This window comes from Diabrotica undecimpunctata, chromosome 9 (genome assembly GCF_040954645.1).
Source record: "Diabrotica undecimpunctata isolate CICGRU chromosome 9, icDiaUnde3, whole genome shotgun sequence".
NCBI lineage: Eukaryota > Metazoa > Arthropoda > Insecta > Coleoptera > Chrysomelidae > Diabrotica > Diabrotica undecimpunctata.
This window is the reverse complement of record NC_092811.1, coordinates 81,855,469-81,878,571: the sequence shown is the minus strand read 5'-3', so window position 1 is coordinate 81,878,571 and position 23,103 is coordinate 81,855,469. Positions and strand designations below refer to the sequence as shown.

The 23,103-nt window shown below is 34.3% G+C and overlaps 1 protein-coding gene across 3 annotated transcripts in view; it reads left to right on the top strand.

Annotated features, from left to right (window-relative positions):
• Positions 1-20,088, top strand: part of LOC140449719 (uncharacterized) — a 741,138-nt gene extending 721,050 nt beyond the window's left edge. For all 3 annotated transcript variants that reach the window (XM_072543040.1, XM_072543041.1, XM_072543039.1), the window contains one exon: positions 19,583-20,088. In XM_072543040.1, the coding sequence (XP_072399141.1) occupies positions 19,583-19,697 (115 nt within the window). In that variant the 3' untranslated portion in view covers positions 19,698-20,088. The remainder of the gene's footprint in view (positions 1-19,582) is intronic.
• Positions 20,089-23,103: the final 3,015 nt, after the last annotated feature.

The following is a 23,103-nucleotide window of genomic DNA, read 5'->3' as shown; positions in this document are numbered from 1 at the left end:
AGAACGGTCTTTAACAAAATGAGCATCATCTTCAAAAGTCACAACATATCCCTGGATACAAAAATGAGACATTTGAGATGCTATGTTTTCTCTGTGTTGTTGTACGGGGCGGAGGCATGGACGCTTACAGACACCACTATTAAAAAACTTGAAGCATTTGAGATGTGGCTTTATAGAAGAATGCTGAGAATATCATGGACAGCAAGGATCACGAACAAGGAAGTTCTAGAAAAAATGAAGAAGGAACCAGAGATTGTGTTTACGATCAAACGCATAAAATTGCAATATCTGGGACACGTTATGAGAAATCAGCACCGTTACTCCCTGCTGCAGTCTATATTGCAAGGTAAAGTCAAAGGTAAGCGAGGACCCGGTAGAAGGAGAATATCATGGCTGCGGAATTTAAGAACATGGTTTAAGAAAACCTCAACGGAGCTGTTTCGAGCCGCAGCGAGCAAGGTCATGATTGCCAATATGATTTCCAACATCCGAAACGGATAGGAACCAGAAGAAGAAGAATAGACCAAAACTGCGTAACAATAAATATTGGTGGCAAATTTTTGTTCACCTTTTGTCTGCTTCAATCTCTGACGCATGGATTTTATATAGAATTTAATACCACAATAACATTCAATCTAACGCTGATGAATTCGTTGAAAGTATGCATCCATTGGATTTATTAGGGTTTACAAGAAACATTGTGTCAACATATCTACTACTCAACCCTAGACAACCAAAACCTGATAAGACAAAATTAAGAACATTATTTCGAAAAATTCCAGGATCTGTTTCACAAAATATGTCGGTTCTGCATTACCTAATTTCTTTAAAACAAAACAGATGCAAAATTTGTAAAACCAACACAACTTTTGGATGCGGTATTTGTAAAATTAATGTACATCCTATCAATTGTTTCAAATTTTTCATGAAAAATATTAATAGATCCTCTCAAAATGTTATCATTTTTTTATCAATAAATGTTTAAGTATTGCTGTTGTTAATTTTTTATTACCTACTTATGGCCATATTCCAAAATTGGAACAAAAAAATTTTAGACACAGGGCTATTGTGAAAAGATTTAGAATTTTTTAAATACTTTCTATAAGTTCAGAACATAAAATTGACCTGTAGAAACTATAAAATTTAAAAAATGAAGTTTGGCAGTGAATGGGTTAAGAATATACTGTATTTTTTTTATTTAAAAAAATTTCGATTATGTCATATTTATTTCCTTTAATATCATTTTGTGCATATTTTCTATAAAAAATATTTTCATTACTTTATATCTGCCAAACGTCATGAAACGGTTAATTTCTTTTACGTACGCATATGTCTTTTCCTTAGAAGTTATCAGGACGAAACAGAAATAAGTCCTAAAAAATATCACAAAAGAAATCCAGCTGGAGGCGTTATATTATGTGGCCTTAATTGAATTTTGTAGACCTGTTATATACATCTCTAAGTGACCATACACCTTCGTAAGTAGTTTTAATTACTCTTGGCTACTGTTGACAATAGCAGACAATAGCTATTCGTGTTAATTAAAATCTATAAAAGTATAATAGCAGCAATAACTTAATGGGACGAATTCTTATCTATGATTAAAAGTTGTTAACGTTTGTGGATAAAAACTTTTAAATATGTTGTTTATTTTTTAATTACTTCAGTATAAAGCAATATTATTTTATTATCTTATATATTGAGATCCTGAAGCCGATAGACGAAATAAGAAAAGCCAAATATGACCCAGACATATATAAAGCTGTGCATATAAAAGACTAAGGAGGGAAATCAAAGAAGCGAAAGAAAAATAAGCAATTGAAAAATACGAAGACACTACAGTTAACACACGATAATTACAATATACACAAGAAAGTAAAAAAATTCACAGGTGGATTAAGACAGAAAGAAAAGCTAACTGATTCTGATAAAAACATCATTTTGGACAAACTGAGTAAAATAATAACGTGGAAAGAATGCCCAGAGAAACTGTTTAAATTCCAAAGACCTACTACCACTAGTTCAGCTTTGAGCTAGAAGAGAAGGTAAATGATGGTCCAAGAATATTGTAGCAGGAAGTTAGTTTGCAATGACGCAGCTAAAGGATGGTGAATCAGCAGACCTCGACAATATACAAGCAGAACTACTCAATCTAATGGACAACGAATCAATAGCACTAATCGAAATACCAACAGAATGGCTGTATTCTCAGTTTTTTCTACATCTAAAACAACCAGCAATCAAAAAATGCAAAGAATACCGTAAGATAAGCTTCATGAGTATAATTTAAAGACTGTGTGGGACTTAAATTTTCCTCAACCAGTTCGGGTTTATAAATGCTGTTGCTGCGATTAAGGTACTATTCTTAGGGCACATCTTATTCCAACGATCCGAATTTGTTTGATCGAGTACAGTACGCCAAGATGATGCATATATTAAAAGAAGCACAAAGTGACAACAAAGGTCTGAGAATAATTGGAAACCTCTACAAGAATCAAACCACATATCCCAGAATTTAAAGTTAACTAATCTTTAATACCTACTTTGAAACTGGCACATGAACAGGGTATTTACTAAACGGGTACCGATTGAGAAACATCAGATATGCAGCTGAGACCATTATATTTGCGGACAACCTATAACACCTACAAATCCTTATCATCAAAATTACGTACCATGGGAAATAGGGCATACTATAGACTCCAAAACCAATTTCACTTAAAACATATCCAAAGACAAACTAAAATTATTATAAACAATTCACTGCTGAGGCCGGTACTCACATATGAGGCAGAAACATGGACTTTTAACGCAGAAGGATAAAAGATTTTTGGAAATATTCTAGCGTAAAATACCCAGCAAAATATTTGGAGCTATAAATGATCAAGTAAAGTCACGCAAAAGACAAAATTTCGAATTATACCAACCCTTTAATGAACCAGACCTCGTAACGTTCATTAAAATATAACGACTTAACTGGACTGGACACATAATACGAATGCTAGACAACACGATCACTAAAGAGTTAACCTCAGGAACACCTATAGGAAGAAGAAACAGATGCTGAATACGAATTAGGTTGTTAGATGGAGTTGAAACCGACAAAGGGATAATAAGAAGATGGCAACCGATCGCCAGAAACTAAAGAAAATGGCGACAAATCTTAGAGCTTGCCAGGATTTACAATCGATTTGTAACAAAAATTGTAGATGTGACTTACTAGAAAAAAGTATTTCTGCACTTTGGCTTTAGATTAAAAATTATCAAAGCCTGTAAAATGGGCACTCTCTCCTGATGGCAGAGATGGCAAATTTTCATCTGTATGTATACTTTTAAAGAATATCCAATAAAGGCATATTTCAAGAATAAACTTAGGAAGGTTCCGAGATTACTACGTACCGTACACGAATGAGCTCAGTATATTCGGTAAAACAATATTCTTTAAAATACATGCGAAAAATATGAATTTTTGAATGTTTTTATGGCACATGCTATGCTTGTGCTACGAATATATTGAAATGATATTTATTTAACTGTTGTCTTTATTCAATTTATAATGTCTTTATTAAAAGATTCTTATTTTAATTTATTAAAAAGCACGATAACTTATATTAATTTATTTAACTACTCAATAATACATAATTTATTTTATACGAACGCTACAATGAAAATCGCGGGCGCGAGTCTTCAGATTTAACTGTCCTTTCCAAATAAAATGTCCTGTTAATATATGCCAGTGCCGTTAAGCGAGAACCATCGACAGCCTTCTCGACTAGCGGCGAAATTATAACGGTAAAGGCAAACGGGTATTTTCACATCGGTTCGACCGTTTTCTGGAAGGTCCCTTCAGGTAAATAGAAGCCTCTCGTAAAATCTAAAACATAAACATGTGAATAAAAACATGTTTACAGGTTAAAACTATGACTCATATTTTTACGTAACATTGCCCCCCTCTCAAAAGATGGTTCCTCCTGGAACCTTGTCGGGACTAGAACTGGAACGGTATGCTGGTATCGGCAACTGGACCCTCTTTTACAACTTCCAGTTGTATAAAAATGACAAGGGACGGTTTTCTCTCCGCACCAGTAACTATGCGGATTGCAACAGACTAACACCTGGACTTCGGTGTCTTTAAAGATCTCCTCCACCATATTTCGGATAACCCTCCAATCTAATTGGCGGCACTCCAACTTCGGCATGGCTAACTTTTGCACGTCGGACTCTAGTACGTGCTCTCTCAATTGAAGTAAGGCTTCCCATACATCTCGGTAGGTAGGTTGGTCACGGGCAGTGTCTTTTGTTACCAGGTAGAAAAGGTAACGTAATGCATCTTGGAGTTTCAAGGTTTTACCGGGAGCTGGCACCTGGCATTGAAGTTCTGCAACTCGACCAAACTTCCTTCGAAAGACGGATGCCAACCCTGGTGCGTCTTTGATACTGGCCGGGATGGTAAGGGCCAGCGAGTAGTCATCGGGGAGCGCAAGTAGATCTTGCTTTTCTTCAGTGGTAACACCATGTCTCGCTTTACCGGTACCTCCATAGGCACCCATGAATTCCTCAAACGTGAGGTCAGACACATCTTGGACTTGGTTTACTTCCACTTCTTCATCTACGTCGTGGTCACCTTCGAAAGACGCCAGCCGGTTATGGTGTACTATCCTCGGCTTTCCCCTCGGAATCTTGCTTATTCGGTAGATGACATCGTTGATCTTCTCCATGATGAGGTATGGACCTTCCCAAAACTGCTGCAATTTGGGAGAACAACCTTTTCGCTTCTTGGGATTATACAGCCAGACTTTGTAGTTCTTCTTAAAGCAACCCTTTTCGGCTTGTGTATCGTACCGTTTCTTCATTCGGTCGCTAGCGATCTGAAGGTGGGAACGGACCAACTCATGTACATGGTCTATTCTTCTTCTTAATTCGATCACATAATCTTCACCTGCTACATCTTCTCCAGGTCGACACCCAAACTCTAGATCACAAGGTAGTCGCATTTCGCGTCCGAATAGGACTTTGGCTGGTGTCTGGCCTGTTGATTCGTTAACAGCAAATCTGTAGGCCATTGTGAAGAACGGAAGGTATTGGTCCCAGTCTCGCTGATGATCGGACACCATCTTTGTCAAATACTTGCCAACTGTCCTATTCATTCGTTCTACCATACCATCCGATTGCGGATGATACGCGGTAGTTCTTGTTTTCTTCATGCCTACTCTATCACATATTCCTTGGAATAGATCGCTTTCGAAGTTCCTGCCTTGGTCACTATGGATCTCCAAAGGCACTCCAAATCGGCTGATATATTCTTGGATCAACTTATCTGCAACGGTGGCGGCCTTCTGGTCTGGAAGTGCGTAAATCTCGACCCACTTAGTGAAGTAATCCATTACTACCAGCATGTACTTGCCTTCATTTTCACTTTCTGGAAATGGCCCAGAGATGTCCAAAGCTATTCTTTCAAACGGGCTTCCAACATTATATTGTCTCATAGGAGCTCTCCTTTTTCGGTAAAGCCCGTTACTCGTGGCACAAATAGTACATTTCTTACACCAGTCTTTTACATCGTCGGAACTGTTCATCCAATAAAACCGTTCCCGAATTCGCTGAAGGGTTTTCCTTACACCAAAAGGCCCTCCCGATGGACTGTCGTGTCGTCTTCTCTTCTCTGAACCGTCATCATTTTCCAGGACTCGTTTGAGCAAGCCATCTTCGATGATAAATGAGTTCCACTTGGCCCAATACGTCTTAACTACTGAGCATAGGTTTGATATTTCTTGCCAAGGTGGTCGACGGTTTTCCTCTTTCCATTTTCGAATTTTCTGTATAACTGGATCTCTTTCTTGTTCTTCTCTGATCTTAGTAGGCGTCCAGTCGTCGTTGACCATCGTTGTTCTTAGCACTGCTGCTTCCTTGGATTCCGTTTTGTTGCAGTGGAAACACTCTGCTGGGCATGGCCTTCTGGAAATAGAATCAGCGTTTCTGTGGCTAACTCCGGCCCGGTGCTCAATCTTAAAATCGTATTCTTGGAGTCGTTCGATCCACCTGGCTATCTGACCCTCTGGATTCTTAAACTGCATCAACCACTTAAGGGCGGTATGGTCGGTTCGGATTAGAAACTTTCTGCCATAGAGGTATTGATAGAAGTGCTCTACTGATTTAACTACTGCTAGAAGTTCTCTTCTCGTGACGCAATAATTCCGCTCAGGTTTTGAAAGAACTTTACTAAAATATCCGAGGACTCGTTCCTGTCCTCCTTGAATCTGGGACAGCACTCCTCCAATTCCCACATTACTTGCATCCGTATCTAAGATGAACTCTCCTTCTGGCAGTGGATACCCTAAAATTGGTGCTGTTATTAAATGCTTTTTCAAGGTCTCAAAGGCATTTTGGCAGTCTGTATCCCAGCGGTAATCTCTTGCTTCCTCCGTAAGTCGCGTTAATGGCTTAGCGATATCTGCAAACTTCTTAATATACCTTCGGTAGTAATACATAGTCCAAGAAAACTTCTCACTTGGTGTTTGTCAGTTGGTTTTGGCCATTCCTTAATGGAATCGATTTTTCCCTTATCCACGGCCACTCCTTCTTTACTGACTATATGACCCAGATAATTGACTTTACCTTGAAATAGCTGGCACTTCTTGGGGTTTAGCATCAATTGGGCAGCTTTAATTCGATTAAAAACGTTTTCTAAATTCCTCAAATGATCTTTGAATGTCTCCCCCAAGACGATTATGTCATCTAAATAAACCAGGCATGTTTTCCAAGATAACCCTCTCAACACATTTTCCATCAGCCTCTCAAATGTCGCAGGAGCATTACAGAGTCCAAATGGCATAACGTTGAATTGCCACAATCCAGATCCTGTGGTGAAGGCTGTCTTTTCTTTATCTACTGGGTCCATTTCTACCTGCCAGTATCCAGACTTCAAATCCAAAGTAGAAAACAATTTACTTCCAGCCAATGTGTCCAATGTGTCATCGATCCGAGGCAGAGGATAACTATCTTTCTTGGTAACGTTGTTCAGCAAACGGTAATCCACACAGAACCTCGTCGTTCCGTCTTTCTTCTTAACCAGGACCACCGGAGAGACCCATGGGCTCGTAGAAGGTTCTATCACCCCGTCTTTCTTCATTTCCTGAACAATCGTTTCAGCTTCCTCTCTTTTCGCCTGTGGTAATCGTCGAGCTGTTTAAGAACGGTAGTTCTTCCTGTCTTTCCTCCTTTCGGTACGAAAATATCACGATACTGCCGAAGAAATTCCCTTAATTTCCTTTTCTCCATCTGATTTAGAGACTGTCCTGCAACTGCAACCATTTGGTCGAATTTGTCGTTGGAATTATCAGATGTTGTCGCCTGACGGATTATGGATGTCACAGGTACACAAGTTCCTACCTTTGTCTCTTTCTTGATGGTCACTGGGTAGTCGTTGACATTGATAAGTCTCACAGGAATTTCTTTAGCCTAAGTCACCAATTCCTTTCCAATTATGATTCCACGGCCAACCTCATCGTCGTTGTTCCAAGGCTCCATCATAACAGGTGTCCCTTCGTCTACAATTCCCTGTAGTCGCGCTACTATGATCGTTTCGCTTCTCGCAGGCACGACTGTATCTTCTTTAATGGCTGCTTGCACAGTGTTGTTATTATGTGGATGAAGAAATACCTCCTCGTTGCCAACTTTGATTACCTTATTCTTAAAATCCAATTGGAATCCATGCATATTCATTACGTCCATTCCTAATATAACATCCTCTTCGATGTCAGCAACTATAACTGTATGGACGAACTTTTCTGCTCCAATTCCCAATTATACCTGGATTTCTCCATGAATGATGGCATTTTCACCTGTAGCGGTCCGAAGTCGCAACCTCGTTGGTAACAGTTTCTTACGGCTGTTTATAACTGTTGGGCGTATAATGATTCTGGTCGCTCCGGTATCCACCAACAACGTATGTCTTTTACCATTTATTTCTCCATCTACATATACACTATCTTCACGATATTTCAAAGAAGCTATTAGTATATATAATCCATCTGTTCCATGACGAGAGAGAAAATGAACAAGATATAGGTGAAGAAAAAAAATACCTACAAATTTTACCCTCAGAAGTAAAGAATGCCCTACAGAATGCAAAACAAGGAAGAGCACCGGGTCCTGATCAAATTCCAGTTGAACTGTTAAAAGCCTTAGATGACGGTAATATAAAGAGACTCACCCGAATTCTCAACCACATATATGTAGAGGGCAACATCCCGGAAGAATGGCTTAAATCGATATTTTTACCTCTACCAAAAAACAACAATCCCAAATCATGTAATGACTATAGATTGATAAGCCTAATGTGCCACCCTTTAAAGATTCTCTTGAAAATTGTTCAAAACCGAATTTATAAGAAATGTGAGGAGCAGATAGATGAAACTCAGTTTGGCTTCAGAGGAGGCATGGGTACAAGAGAAGCATTATTTGCGTTGACGGTACTCTTGCAGAAATGTCGGGAATATAACAAGAGTGCATATGTATGCTTCATAGACTTTAGGAAGGCCTTTGACCGAGTGCAGCATATGAAGTTAATAGATGAATTAAAAAACATCAATTTAGACAAAAAAGACATTGAGTTTATTAAGACTATATACTGGAACCAGAAAGCAGTAGTAAAGGTGAACGATATAGAAACAAATAATATACCGATTGCGAGAGGGGTTAGGCAAGGATGCGTCTTGTCTCCGACGCTTTTCAACGTGTACTCACAGGTCATATTCAGAAAAGCCTTATGGGAAAGAAAAGAGGGAATAAGAATTGGTGGAGAAATCATAAACACCATGAGATTTGCAGATGACACGGTAATTATGGCTGAGAGTATAGAAGAACTACAAACTTTACTAGATGCAATAAATAGTGAATGCATTCAAATGGGACTTGACATCAACACAGATAAGACCAAATTTATGATAGTATCAAGGAGTCCAATAAATAATGAATAACTAACTCTTGGTGGACAGCAAATAGAGAGAGTCACAAAATATAAATATCTGGGAGCTTACATCAACACAGAATTAGATCCAGACCAAGAGATCCGAGTACGAATAGAAATGGCAAGGGCAGCGTTCTTAAAATTCAAACAATTGTTCTGTGACAAAAATCTGAATACTGCGCTGAGACTGAGGTTTGTTGAATGTTACGTCTGGTCGCAACTATTGTACGGGGTAGAAACATGGACACTAAAAGCGCAAATAGTTAAAAAGATTGAAGCCTTTGAACTTTGGATATACCGGAGAATGTTAAGAATTCCATGGACTGCCAGGGTCACCAATGAGGAAGTGCTGAGAAGGATGGGTCGAGACAAAAAATTGTTGAGAACGATAAAAGTACGCAAGACTGCATACCTTGGACACATACTAAGAAATAATAAATATAGATCGGCCAAAATTTTGAGAACTCCTTCTCTATCCATCTATCTTTTTCTTAGTTCTTCCAGTGAAGCTGTAAGGGTAATATAAATAAATCTTGAGACAACGAATAGTGTATAAATGTAGTCAGTAACCCCTAAAATGTTCCAAAATATTCTTCGTAATTTCGAACAGCGACTTTATAATTATATGGACGTTGGCGGGTATCATTTTGAACATTTAAGTAAACTATTTTGAATTATGAATTTATTAATTTAAAGTTTATTTTATTTACGTTACATTTATTAAACTTTCCTATTCATGTTGCAAATTTCGTTTTAATGTAGTTTTTGACATGACGGAATTTGCCTACAGCAAAACATAGGTGTTACGTTTAGTTTTTTAGTGGTGTGACACTTTCAATAAACTGATAATTTTTTAAAAGAATAGAGTTAATATCGAAAAAAAAATATTGATGTCTAAAAACACCAGCGAAACAGTAGTCTAACAATATGTGCCTCACATCGTGAAGTCGTGAACAATTATATTTATATTAATAAAATTTGTCCCGAAAGGCAACGATGCGTCTACAATTAAGGGTGCTAGTGCGATATGGCATCGCTGTTGTCTCACTGATAAACGATTAAAAAAAGAACTTTTACCTAGGAACATGTTTTGTAAAAAACAGTATTTAGTAGCATTTTATGTACATATTAGGTTATACGTGACAAATCAAAATAAAGAAGATGCAAGTTTATTTGATTATTTATAATGATACAGTCCATTATATCAATTAACCAAAAGTTTGATCCTTTGACTGGGATTTAGTCTCAACTCGAAGAGGAATTCAAGAAGAAATGAAAGGACATTATGTCAAAGAGATATGTTTTTGTACACATTTATTAGAAATCAAAGATAGAAAAATGGAATTATTTTTGTTGTATGAAAGTTTGTAAACAATTTTAATTCCTAGCTGAACTATTTCGGCTTACAAAGCCATCTTCAGAGCTATGGTAAAATATTTAAGTATCACCACTAGGAGAGATTATTTAGTAGTAAAATTACAGAAAAAGCTGTAAAAATTTGGTTATGGTACGGGTGTCAGAACACGACCATTTATTGGAGTTAAAGCAGCAAATCTGTCAATTTCTACATATATATTAAAAAAGTGGTATTGCGATTCAGGTTATTTTAGTTCAAATTCTGAGTTGGAACAAAAGGGAAATGCACAAGATGCTTGTGGACTGGAAGGGGTTAAATTGCCTTCAATTAAACTTCCTTATTTGTAATGTAGATTATTTAAAGTGATTAAAATTAAAATATACATTCCAAGCATTAGTTCATAATAATAAAACTCTCTCAGCTATTCAAAAATACCATTACTTAAGGTCAGGTTTAGCAGACGAACCTTTAAGTATTATTCAAAATTTTGATTTTTCTACACAAAATTATATTTGTGCCTAGTAAACTTTATGTGATAGTTATAATAATAAACGAATTAGTTAATAATCATATGAAGGCTATTTTTAAATTCTAAATTTAAGAAAGAAATCTGCAAGTGGTATAAGAAATTTAATTGATACAATAAACATTAATATACTGTTATGTTTTTATTATTCTTCTAATTTATTGTTTTTATTTATTTATTAAAGATTCTATTTATAACACTTACAAATTTATTAAAGTCTTTATTACTAATTTATCTTACACTAACAATTATACAATAATACGTGCGTTACAATTTAAAACGCGGCGCGATCTTCAAAAACTAACTGTCCCTTTACAACAGAATTCCTTTATTAAATATAAAATGCCGGTATTCTTCGAAGTTCCGGCGATGAATCGATGCGCCGAGAAAGTTACCCATGCTGGTTTTATTCGGCCTGCCTGGAAATTTCGAGTCGTAGGTGAGTCATCATAATTCAGGTGAACAGGTCTTTCAACTGAGCGCGGAAACAACTAGAACAGAAAAGAATTAGTCATAATATATTTACAGTTTTATACGCCATAATATTTATTATCGTAACAATACATTTAAAAGTCTTGAGTTGCCCACGGAACATTGGGATGCAATAATTATTTACATAATTTCATCAAAATTGGACAAAGTAACTTCTCGTGAATAGGAACTGATTAGGGGTGCTAATAATATTCCGCGATTAGAGGAACTCTTTGAATTTCTGAAAAAAACGTGCTAATTTTTTGGAGATATTAGACCTCTGTAAATCAACAAGTCAGTCAAATTAAGTTCGATCACAGAAATAAATACTCATTACGTTCATTGGTTCTCAACAATACAGGAAAGAGTTGTAATTTTTGTAAACAGAATCATATGATATAAAATTGTAAAAGATTCATCAAATTATCCATAAATGATAGGTGAGATCAGATTAAAAAATTAAAATTATGTAGTCTCTGTTTATGTATAGGTCATTTCAGTTCAAAATATCAAAGGTTTGGTTGTAAAATTTGTAAACGAAAACATAGTTCTCTGTTATATGAAAACAAACCTTTTGAAGATAATTTAAGTTCAACTGAAAATATAGATTTACAGCAAAAAAGTGTAGCAGAATTATTCTCAAATCAGCTGTCTGATATTGAAAGTATTTTGAAACAACCTAGTAATGAAATTTTATTTCTGCAAAATAAAAGGGAATTTAAACCTGCTAGGAATTTAGTCTTGTTGACTACAGTTAATATTAAGGTTGTTGACGATTTGGGTAATTTTCATTTCGGATTCTGGAAGACAAGCTTGTTTTATTAGTGAAGAATTTTGTAAGAAATTAAATATAAAAACAGAAAATGCTGGTATTTGTGTTACAGTCATTAACAACTCTTAAACTTCTTTAAGTAAAAAATATAAGGTTAAGATTCAATCAGATTTAATGATTTTTTATTAATTGTTGATTTTTTAGTAATTCCAAAAATAACAGATAATTTACCTACATATAAAGGAAAAGACAGTTAGGATTTGATTTCACGTACAGGGCGCCTGCGCATCCGCTTATACGTATTTCGGCCTAATAGGCCTCATCAGAACGGCTTTCGCAGTCGCTCTGAACCTGAAAATAAATATTTTCTATCTTAGGAAGCAACTCTAACATGGCTTCGTATATACGCAAATAGCGACATCTGATAATAAAATCCGTAAACTAATTTTCGAAACCAAATTCAGAATTTTGCTTTAATCTGTGCCTTCTAAGAATTGCAAGGCAAAACAGACATTGATAAAGATGTTATTAGAGACATGGGGAATCTAAAAATTGCATTCCACAACATATCTCCTCAACTACGCAAAATTCTTAGCGAATTGGTTTCTTGTACTCGTACAGAGTATATCGGAATAAAAAGGAAAAGACAGTTAGGATTTGATACATATACTTTGATATTTCTAAATGTAACATACCATCTAATATGGTAATAGCTGATTAATCATTTAATGTTTATGATAAGATTAATATTTTACTAGATATTAGTTTATTCTGGGATGTTATTTTAGATGAGCAGATTTACCTTGGAAAAAATTTATCTATGCTTCAGAACACAGCATTTGAATATATTGTGACAGAAAAGATTTCAAATCCCTCACAAAGTGTTCAACGTCATTTCTCAGATAAATTATCTGAAATTGTTTTAGATAAACAGTTACAAAGATTTTGGTCTCTTGAAGAGTCAAGGGGTATAACTATGGAATCTGAAGAAGATAACTTCTGCGAAGAGTATTTTCACAAAAATGTTTCTAGAGCAGATAATAGGCAATTTATGGTATAGGTTTCTTGAAAGAAAGGTCTTTTAGATTCAGGCGATTGTAAATCTATGGCGATTAAAAGATTACTAAACCTTGAGAAAAGGTTTCAAAGAGATTTTAATTTTAAAAGGATTATATCGATTTTAGGAATACATATTAAGGATTTAGGTCATACGTCCTTTAAATAATTCATATTCAAGTGCATCTTATTTTTTTTCACATCATGGGGTGATTAAAAGTGAAAGTCTAACGACTAAACTTAAAGTTGTATTTAATGGGTCTTTATCATCCAGTAATGGAAGATCGCTGAATGATATTCAGTATGTTGGGCCAGCGATATAAAATGATAAAATAGGGATTTTATGGCGATTTAGGGAGCATAAGTTGTCAGTGATTTCGAATATAAGTAAAATGTACAGAATGATTCTCTTGCGTGCATATGACAGGTCGTGTGAAGGTCGTGTGAAGTGAAAATCCGTCTGATCGAATTTTAACCTATAAGTTGAACACATAGTACATCGAGTGCACCATTTTTGACCATAAGATGTATACGACAATTAACGTTGAAAAACGAAGAAAAATTTCCTAGGGCAAAATCATTTTCAAGATCATTCTGATTTATTCCTTGTATTAAGTCTAGGAAACTATAATTCAGTTAAGACGTTAGAAGTTCAATGGCCTAGTGAATTAGATGTCAATTTTAAATTATATACTGTTAAGAGTTATTCAATTACTAAACGTTTATTACTTTCCGTAAGTTCAAGGATTAATGATCCAATGGGACTCACCAGTTGTTTTGTAATCTTGGTGAAAAATTATTATTTGGTCTCTAAAGATCGATTAAGATTCAGAGGTTCTTCCAGCGTTGTGCTCCAAATGGCAACAATGTTCATCATTGAATGATCTGAAGGTTCCTAGATTTATTTTAATTGATAACCCGATTTTAATAGAGCTTCACGGTTTCAGTGATGCCTCTAAGAATGTTTATTGTGCAATTATATATGTCAGATATATTGATTAGGACGGCAAAATAAGTGTCAAGTTACTGTGCTAAAACTAAGTTAGCTCAATTAAAGATTTTAACTATTTACCGATTGGAACTGTGCGCTAGTATGCTGCTGATTCGAGCTATGCTAAGCTAGTATGATATGTCCTACTTTTCCAAATACGTTAATTAAACAAGAACTACATCAGGTGGGTATAAACTCCGTCTAAAAAATGACTTTCCGAACAGTAAGTATGCCTGTAAGCGAATACAACCATGTCTTGAGTTTTAGAAGGCAAATATTTATTACACCTTCAGACAATATGTCTATTCCTAATTCTTTTATTATCTCTCATGACAATACCAATTATCGTTTATAAATACATTTCTATAAAAGGAGTTAACTGTACAAAATTCAATACTTTTGATCATCAGGAAGCTGATTGCTCTAATCAAGCAAACCTCACTACTTTTAATGTACACTCAGTCACTTTCCAAAACATATTACCTACAGCATATACATCCAATAACCAAACAGAACAACAAAGTCTTGACAAAGCTACTTCATCCACTGATAGTGCACACCTAGAAACTTCCCAAAACACATTAATTACAATAAAATCCCCTAATAACCAAACAGAATAAATTATGGAAACTGACGATAAACTGACAGGATCCATAAGTAATAGAAGTAAAATATCTTCCTGAAAACCCCAACATCATCAACCTCAAACAACATCAGAAATCCTACTCCAGTAGAAATAACACCAAATCCAATTACTACGAACTTCCCTAATTAACTGAAAAGATACATTTCATCTTCTCCAGACATTAACGAAAATACCCCACAGACTGATTCACAGATATTTACTTTTCCTGTAGTAAGTAAACCAACGAAAAAGTCAAAAAAATCAACCAGAAATTCCCACAAAGAACTTTTACTTTCTCTAGAGTCAATTAAAGACAAAATAGAGAAACAGATCACCGCCGTTTATCCTAAACTATAATGAGATATGTGACCTTCTAGAAAACAAACACAAAACACAATATATACCTATATAAACATCCTGAAATAATTTCAAAAGATTACTCGAATGAAACAGCCGAGCTAATTGAGATCCTTAAGTTTGTTCACGCTTACACTCCAATTAAAAATTAAAAAATAATATAACTAGATTAAAAAAGAAACTAAACCCCAATAATATCTCTTTCACAGAAGAGACAGATGAACAATTATCTCAGCAGAATTCTAACATGTCCAATTCCTTTTTTTTACAGTGGAATCTTAAAGGGTTTTATACCCATTTAGAACAGTTAAAACTTTTAATATATGAATTATGCCCAAAGATCGTATGTCTACAAGAAACTCATTTTAAACAAGTTAATATAAATCGGCGGGGCTAAGTAGCTATCTTCGTAAGTACAGACCTAGAAGCTAAGCCAATTGCATTAAGTACTAATCTCGAAGCTGTAGCAGTAAATGTTACGTACCAAAAACGTATTAATATATGCAACATTTATTTACCACATCCTAGCGAGCTAGACCTACAAGAACTAAATAACCTTCTTGATCAAATTCAACACCAAAAAACAATTTTAGGGGATATGAACTGTCATCATTCTGCATAGGGAAGCTCTAAAACAGACAAATACGGTAGTCTAATGAAACATCTCATTGACTCTTCTCATCTACTAAAACTTAATACAGAGAAACCTACCAGATTTAACTCCTATAACAACTGTTTTTCCGTCATAGATTTATCATTATGTAGTCCGTCCTTATCAACGTTTCTCACGTGGAATACTTTAAAATTGTTATATGACAGTTATCACTTTCCTATCTGCATATCATTCAATGAAATTCAATCTTCTAATTTTTCAATCTATCAATCCTGGAAATTAAGGACTGCAAACTGGTCGTCTTATCAAGCAGACATTGAAAAGAAAATTGAAGACTATCATCCAAGTGATGATATACAATAATATTACCTCCTTAAACCATATAATTATAGAAGCAGCTTTAAATAATATAGGTTAAACAAAGCTCTACAAAAGACCTACAGTACCTTGGTGGAACAATGAAGTAGCACATATTTTATCTTCTAGCAATTATGCTTTTAATATACTTAAAAAACACAATACTAATGAAAAATCAGGACTAAAATTCGTAAACTTAAAAGCTCCAACTATTACAGACATACAAACACACAGACATACACATACAAAAACACAAACACTTAACACACAATAATAAATTAATCACTTACAAAAATACAATCGCATAAGCTTAAGCTGATGTCTGTCAACAAAATTCTAGCAAAAAAATGTTTCTTACGAATCTCTAACATACAAGAAAAACAGAAGCTTCTAGAATCTCCAGAAACAACTCTGACAGTCCCTTAAATGCTCCTATAACTTTTCAAGAGTTAGAGTTTTCTCTCTTGAATATAAAAAACACATCTGCAATATCAGATGATATTCTACCAGTTCTCATAAAAAACTTACCATTCGGATCCAAATAAATTCTGTTGATTTAATTTATTTATTTAATACCTGCTTTCAAAGCATGAATTCCTAGACCTCTGGTCTTAAGCAATAATCATTCCCATTATTAAGCCTAACAAACCAAAAAACCCTACCTCTTACCGACACATCTCTCTTATATGTTGCATGTGCAAGATCCTAGAAAATATTGTAAACCTCCGCCTTATATGGTACTTAGAAAATAATAATTTTCTTACTCCCTTCCAAAGTGGTTTTCGAAGAGGTAGATAATCACGTTGTATTACAGACTTCAACTAATGTAGTTTTTGCAAATAACAAAAAACTAATAGCAATATTTTTCGATATACCCAAGACTAGGATAGAGCATGGAGGCACTAAATTCTACAAACATTGAAAGATACTGGCATTCAAGGTCACATAGTTGCATTTATAAAAAAAAATTTTAAAAAATCGCTTAATTCAAGTTAGAATAAATTCTGTTACAAGATCATCTAAGACACTAGACAATGGAATTCCTCAAGGTTCGATTTTTAGTCTAACTTTATTCTTAATTGCTTTTAATAGTATTATGGATATAATTAAAGCACCCATCAAAGCTAGTCTTTTCGCAAATAACATTGTTATTTATACTAAATCGAATAATGTAATGACAGCAACTAAAATTATACAAAGTTTTCTAAATCGGCTTCATAATTGGACGATAAAAACGGATTTGTTTTTTCTATTGAAAAAACACCATTTTAATAAAAATAAAACCCACCTCACAACTAGTCTAACATTAAAAAAATTTACCTTTAAAACAGTCAAAAGAAATAAACTAGGTCTAACTTTTGATAGAATTCGCACATAAATAAATTACAGCTTTCCTGCCAAAAGAGATTAAATATACTCAAAATATTATCCAACAAATTTTGGGGTGCTGATCATAAAATATTAATTATTCTCTCTCCTGATGCCAACCACAATGTAGCTTCGCCTAATTTTTTAAATTTTAAACTGTTTGTCCTTGTGTAGTGTAGTGTACTGTACAATTTTATGTTTATGACCTTGTTTGATTGTTGGGTAGGCCAAAATTAACTAAATGCCCCTGAAGATGCCCTAGGAAGCGAAAGTTCTTGGGCAAGATTTAAGTATTAAACTGTGCTCGATATCTGCCTTTTATTTGATCAAAGTTCAAATATTAATTAGGCTTTACAAATCGCTCATTAGAACTAAAATTTATTATGGTTGTATATGTTACGATAATGCATGTAAAACCACTTTAAAAAACTAAACACGATTTAATCTACAGCTTTGAGATTAGTACTGGGAGCTTTTAAAACTAGTCCGGTTAGTAGTATGAAAGTTCTAACTGGAGAACCTCCCTTACATATAAGACGACAGCAACTATCCTTGAACTATATTACAAAGATATTATCCCAGAAACAGCATCCAGTATTCTTTCAAATCTGCAACCCTGGTCTTTCTCCTAACAATAAGACTAAAAACTCTACACCCCTCATAGAAAGAATAAAGCTCACAACTTTCGATAGGAAACAACTCAATCTATCGCTAAATATAGATGCAAACTATCTCCCATGGACAAGCCAGCTATTAACTATTGACTTAACACTTACAAAGTATCCCAAATCAATTACAAATTCCACAATAATTAAATATCTATTCATGGAAATTCTAGACCACCACTATCCTAATTATTTGCAAATCTTTATCGATGTCTCAAAAACCCCCAATGGTCACGCTGCTGTCTACTACTGTAAATAAATTTTTTATAACATATCGATACCAACAAACTGCAGTATACTAACAGGCGAGGCTACAGCTATTTTGGAAGCCCTAATCTTCTTCGAAAAGAGTAGAACGATGAAGTGCATTATCGTAACAGAATCATTAATTGCATTACTGGAATTGAAACAAATATATACCAAAAACCCTATTATATAGACTATAAAAAACGAACATTCCGATCATTAGGAAAGGAAGCGGCTTTTATTTGGGTACCTTTACATACAGGTATTTACGGAAATGAAAACGCGGATCAACTGAAAAACAAAAGTCGAATGAGCTCAAACCATACTGCAAAATTGAAAACATATCCGTACACCGATCTAAAGAACCTGGTTAAAATCTCCTGTACTAATACATGGCAAAATCATTGGGAAAAATTAGGTACAAAATTAAATGTAATTTGCCCAAAAATAAATGCTGCCCTGGCGACTCCTTCAAACAGAAGAAACCAAGTATTTATTAACCGTCTGAGAATTTGCCATACTGCCTTAACACACAAATACTTAATAACAAAAAAAAACACTACCTATCTGCTCCAGCTGCTCTAACCCACTGACTGTCAAACATACCCTGCTTGATTGTCCTCAATTCATGGAAAAAAGAAGATCTCACGGATTTACAGATGATGATTTTAAAACAGTTCTAATCAAAAAAATTTCAACAGTGTTAAGCTATTTAAAAGACATCAAGTTGTTCAAATGTATTTAATGTAATATTTCTTGTATTTTTTATATCTACTAATAACCCTCCGCGGTTGATGTGGTTTTGTGTGTAAAGAAAAAAAAAATTTTTAAATTTGAAAAAAGTTAATACGAAATAGTCAACAGTCAACACTAATTCGAACTGTTCAATCTAAAAACTAATAATTAACAATATAGCTGCATTCGCTATGTCATGTTCTCAGTTGATTCGCGGCTGTTGCTTGATTATCCTATCGCGATATATACCAATAGGACGTTCTCTACTAAACATTAAGATGCACCATATAATGGATAAGAACTTCTTCTTTTACTTAACTTATAAAGAGAGTTTTAATAGAAGCATTTACTTCGTGTTAAAGCCACATTTGTTACTTAACTTTAATGGGTTAATATTTAATTAAGTTACATTAACTTCTTATATAGTCGTCTACTTATTCTATATCATTATATCTGACTATTTCTTTTCTTTTAGCTTGTTCATCGAGTGTGACAGAGAGGAAATTGAAAACACTCTTAGAAACATGGACTACGCTAATAGCAGATACAACAAATACAGAAGGAATCAAGATATTGTGTTACCAGATTGATCACCTGTAATATAAACAAATTCAAATAAATGAGGAGCATAAATTCAAAATTAAATAAATTGTACATTTTAAATATAACTGTAGTATTTAATATGAGTAGCAACAACTAAATCTATTCCTTTTATTATGAAGACCATTTTTTGTTTTATAACATGATTTATAACACTTTCCAAAAATATAATATGTTCCCATTAAAACCATTTTAAACTATTTTATTTTTATTGGTTATATTTAGTTTTGTATTCATGTTCCTCAAGGTTTATTGTGACTGTGAACTATGAATGTTGTACCCAAAATAATGTAAATTAAAACATTCCTGTCAAATAATTTTATTTTCAAATTTAACATTACTAAAATTAAGAAACTTAAATCTTTAAACTACTAGAATAATAAAAACAATGTTTGAATAAACAGTTTTTCTTTTGATTTTGTGAATGCACTAAATTTTGTGAACGTGACTAAACAGTCAAATGCACTGTTTAGTCTTCAGTTGTTATTCCAAAGACGCAGAGATATGACTTGCGATATCTGCATCTGTTTTGTGGACTACCAAAAAGCATTTGACACAGTTCAACACCGAAAAATGATATATGTTCTAACAAAAGCCTAAATAAATGATAAAGACCGGCGTATAATACAAAATTTATACTGGAAGCAATCAGCCACAATAAGAACAAATCTTGGAGGTGAACCAACGGAAGCGATCCAGATTCTGCGAGGCGTCAGATAAGGATGTATACTTTCACCTATATTATTCAACCTATATTCAGAGGACATATTTATTGAAGCCTTGAAAATTGCAAACATGGAACTATTTTAAATGGAGAACGCCTAAACAACATCCGCTATGCAGATGACATCGTTATTTTTGCAGACAGTTTAAACAGTTTACAACAATTAATAAACAAAGGTAATGAAGTAAGTCAAGGATTTGGACTACAAGTAAACATATTAGAAACTAAATTTATGGTCATCGGCAAAAATAAAATTAGAAACGTCCAACTGCTTATCAAGAATACACCAGTGGGCCTAGTAAAACAGTCTACCTATCTTGGAACAATAGTAAACAAACAATGTGGTCACTTACGAGACGTAAAATGTAGAATGGAAAAGGCTAGGAGTGCATTCAACAACATGGCCAAACACTTTAAAAGCCACAACTTTAATCTGGAGACAAAAATAAGGCTCCTACGATGTTATATCTTCTCGATATTATACTACGGAGTTAAAACCTGGATAATCACTAAAGCGATAAAGAAAAAACTTGAAGCCTTCGAGATATGGTTATACAGAACAATCCAAAGGATATCATGGACGGATAAGATAACCAACGAGACTGTACTACGAAGAATGGGGAAAGAAAGAGAGGTGATGTATATCATTTAAAGGAGAAAATTAGAATAACATATAATGAGAAACGGCACTAAATACAGATTACTGAAAATAATCCTTCAAGGCAAAGTATTCGGAAAGCGAGGAATTGGGAGAAGAAGAATATGATGGTTAAAAAACCTAAGGAAATAGTTCTCCACAACAACAACTAATCTATGTAAAGCATCAGTTAATAAAATAATTATAGACAGAATGATCGCCAATATTCGAAACAAATAGGCACCAAAAGAAGAAGAAGAGAGAGTTGTTGATGATTTTGGAGCATAGAATACATAAACATGAGGTTAAAAACTATCTATAATAAAAGATAAACAAATCTGTATGATTTTTAAGAGTATCTTGCCACAATATCTGAATATAAAAGATGCTGCAATATGACTGATGCACAGTCTTCATTATGAGTAACGGATCATCAAAGTATTGAACTAAGTAAGTCTCAATTTAAGTTTTAAGCACAAAATTAATATAGCTGGCCTATGGAAAATATCGCTGTTACTTGAAACAAACTAGGAGAATATTCGAACAAGAATCGTTTAAACTCACTTTTGACTAAATCTTTTTAAACATTTTAAAGAAAACAAAGATCCGTTAAACTTAGTTAAAAAATATAGGAAGAACGTTCATGATTTTTTAAAACCATTATCTAAAATTCACTCTCATTACACCGACCGAAGTATGAACAACAGAATTACGAGAATAAGACGTAAGATTATGAAGCACCTAAAAATTGAATCGGTAGCGATGAAGATATTTCTAGAAAAATAATCCGACCCCTCCTTAGATTCATCGTAAAAGCAAATAGTAAATGGCGTGCATAATACAATATAACGTAAATGGTTTCTAAAGACGCTTCGAAATGCTAAGCCAAGTTATCTCTGAAATCAACCTATTGATACTTTGTTTAAAGATTTAAAACATGCATTCAAGTTTTATGAATATACAAACTTTTTCAAACACAGACAAAACGCTGAGATAGCTAGTTGCGGGGTTGGTATTCACGTCGATGAAAAATGTAAAGCTGAGCAATTATAAATCAACACACATAACTTTAAAGTAGTAGCCATTTCAGTAAACATGGAACATGGATAAATCAATATTTGCAACATATATTTACCTTCAGATCAAACTATAGAACAAAAAATTTTGATAACCTACTGCAACAAGTTCCCACTTCTCGAATTATTTTATTCGATTTTAATTTACACAATCCTACTTGGAGTTCAACGAAAACTAATGCTAGAGGCAAGATAGTAGAATTTAATATCACCTCGCAAAATCTAAATCTGTTAAATAATGGTAGATCCACCAAGTTTAACATTCAAGTAGACAGTCAGTTTCTCATTAATATATCGTTACGTGATCCAACATTATCCTCAATTTTAGAATGGGACGTTATCCCGTACCTGTATGAAAGTGACCACTACTCCATTTGAATTGCGTTTTCACAAAATAATAGTCCCAGTATTGCTACAACTCCATCGAAATGGAATATTAAAAACGCAAACTGGGAAAATTTTACAAAATACGTATAAAATAATATGAACAATATATTATATATTACTTGTAATGACTGGTGGAAAGGGTAAACTTTGTTGCCAAACTATCCACATTTAAGAGAGGCGTATTTGAACACCTAATTGCTTCAAAATATTTATTAAGGACCACTGAAGCAATAAAACAATTAAGAGGTATTTTCCTTCGATTTATTTACACAATAGACTTAAGGGCTGGTTCAAACATTGACAATTATCGCAATTCTGATAGTTACATAAAGAGTTATACAAATATTAGCTTTACAGTGAGTGCGGGGAGGCAGTAACAGATATACATGAAATGATAAAATTGAGAGAGACCAACTATATACGTTTTAACACAAAACACCGGGTTTACAAGCGCATTTATCACTTACGCACCACGCACTTTTCGGGATCACACACAACACCCGGCCTTCACTTGCCGAGAGGCAAATTGGCACTGTCTGTCTTAAGTTACATAACGAGGGGAGGACGGGTCC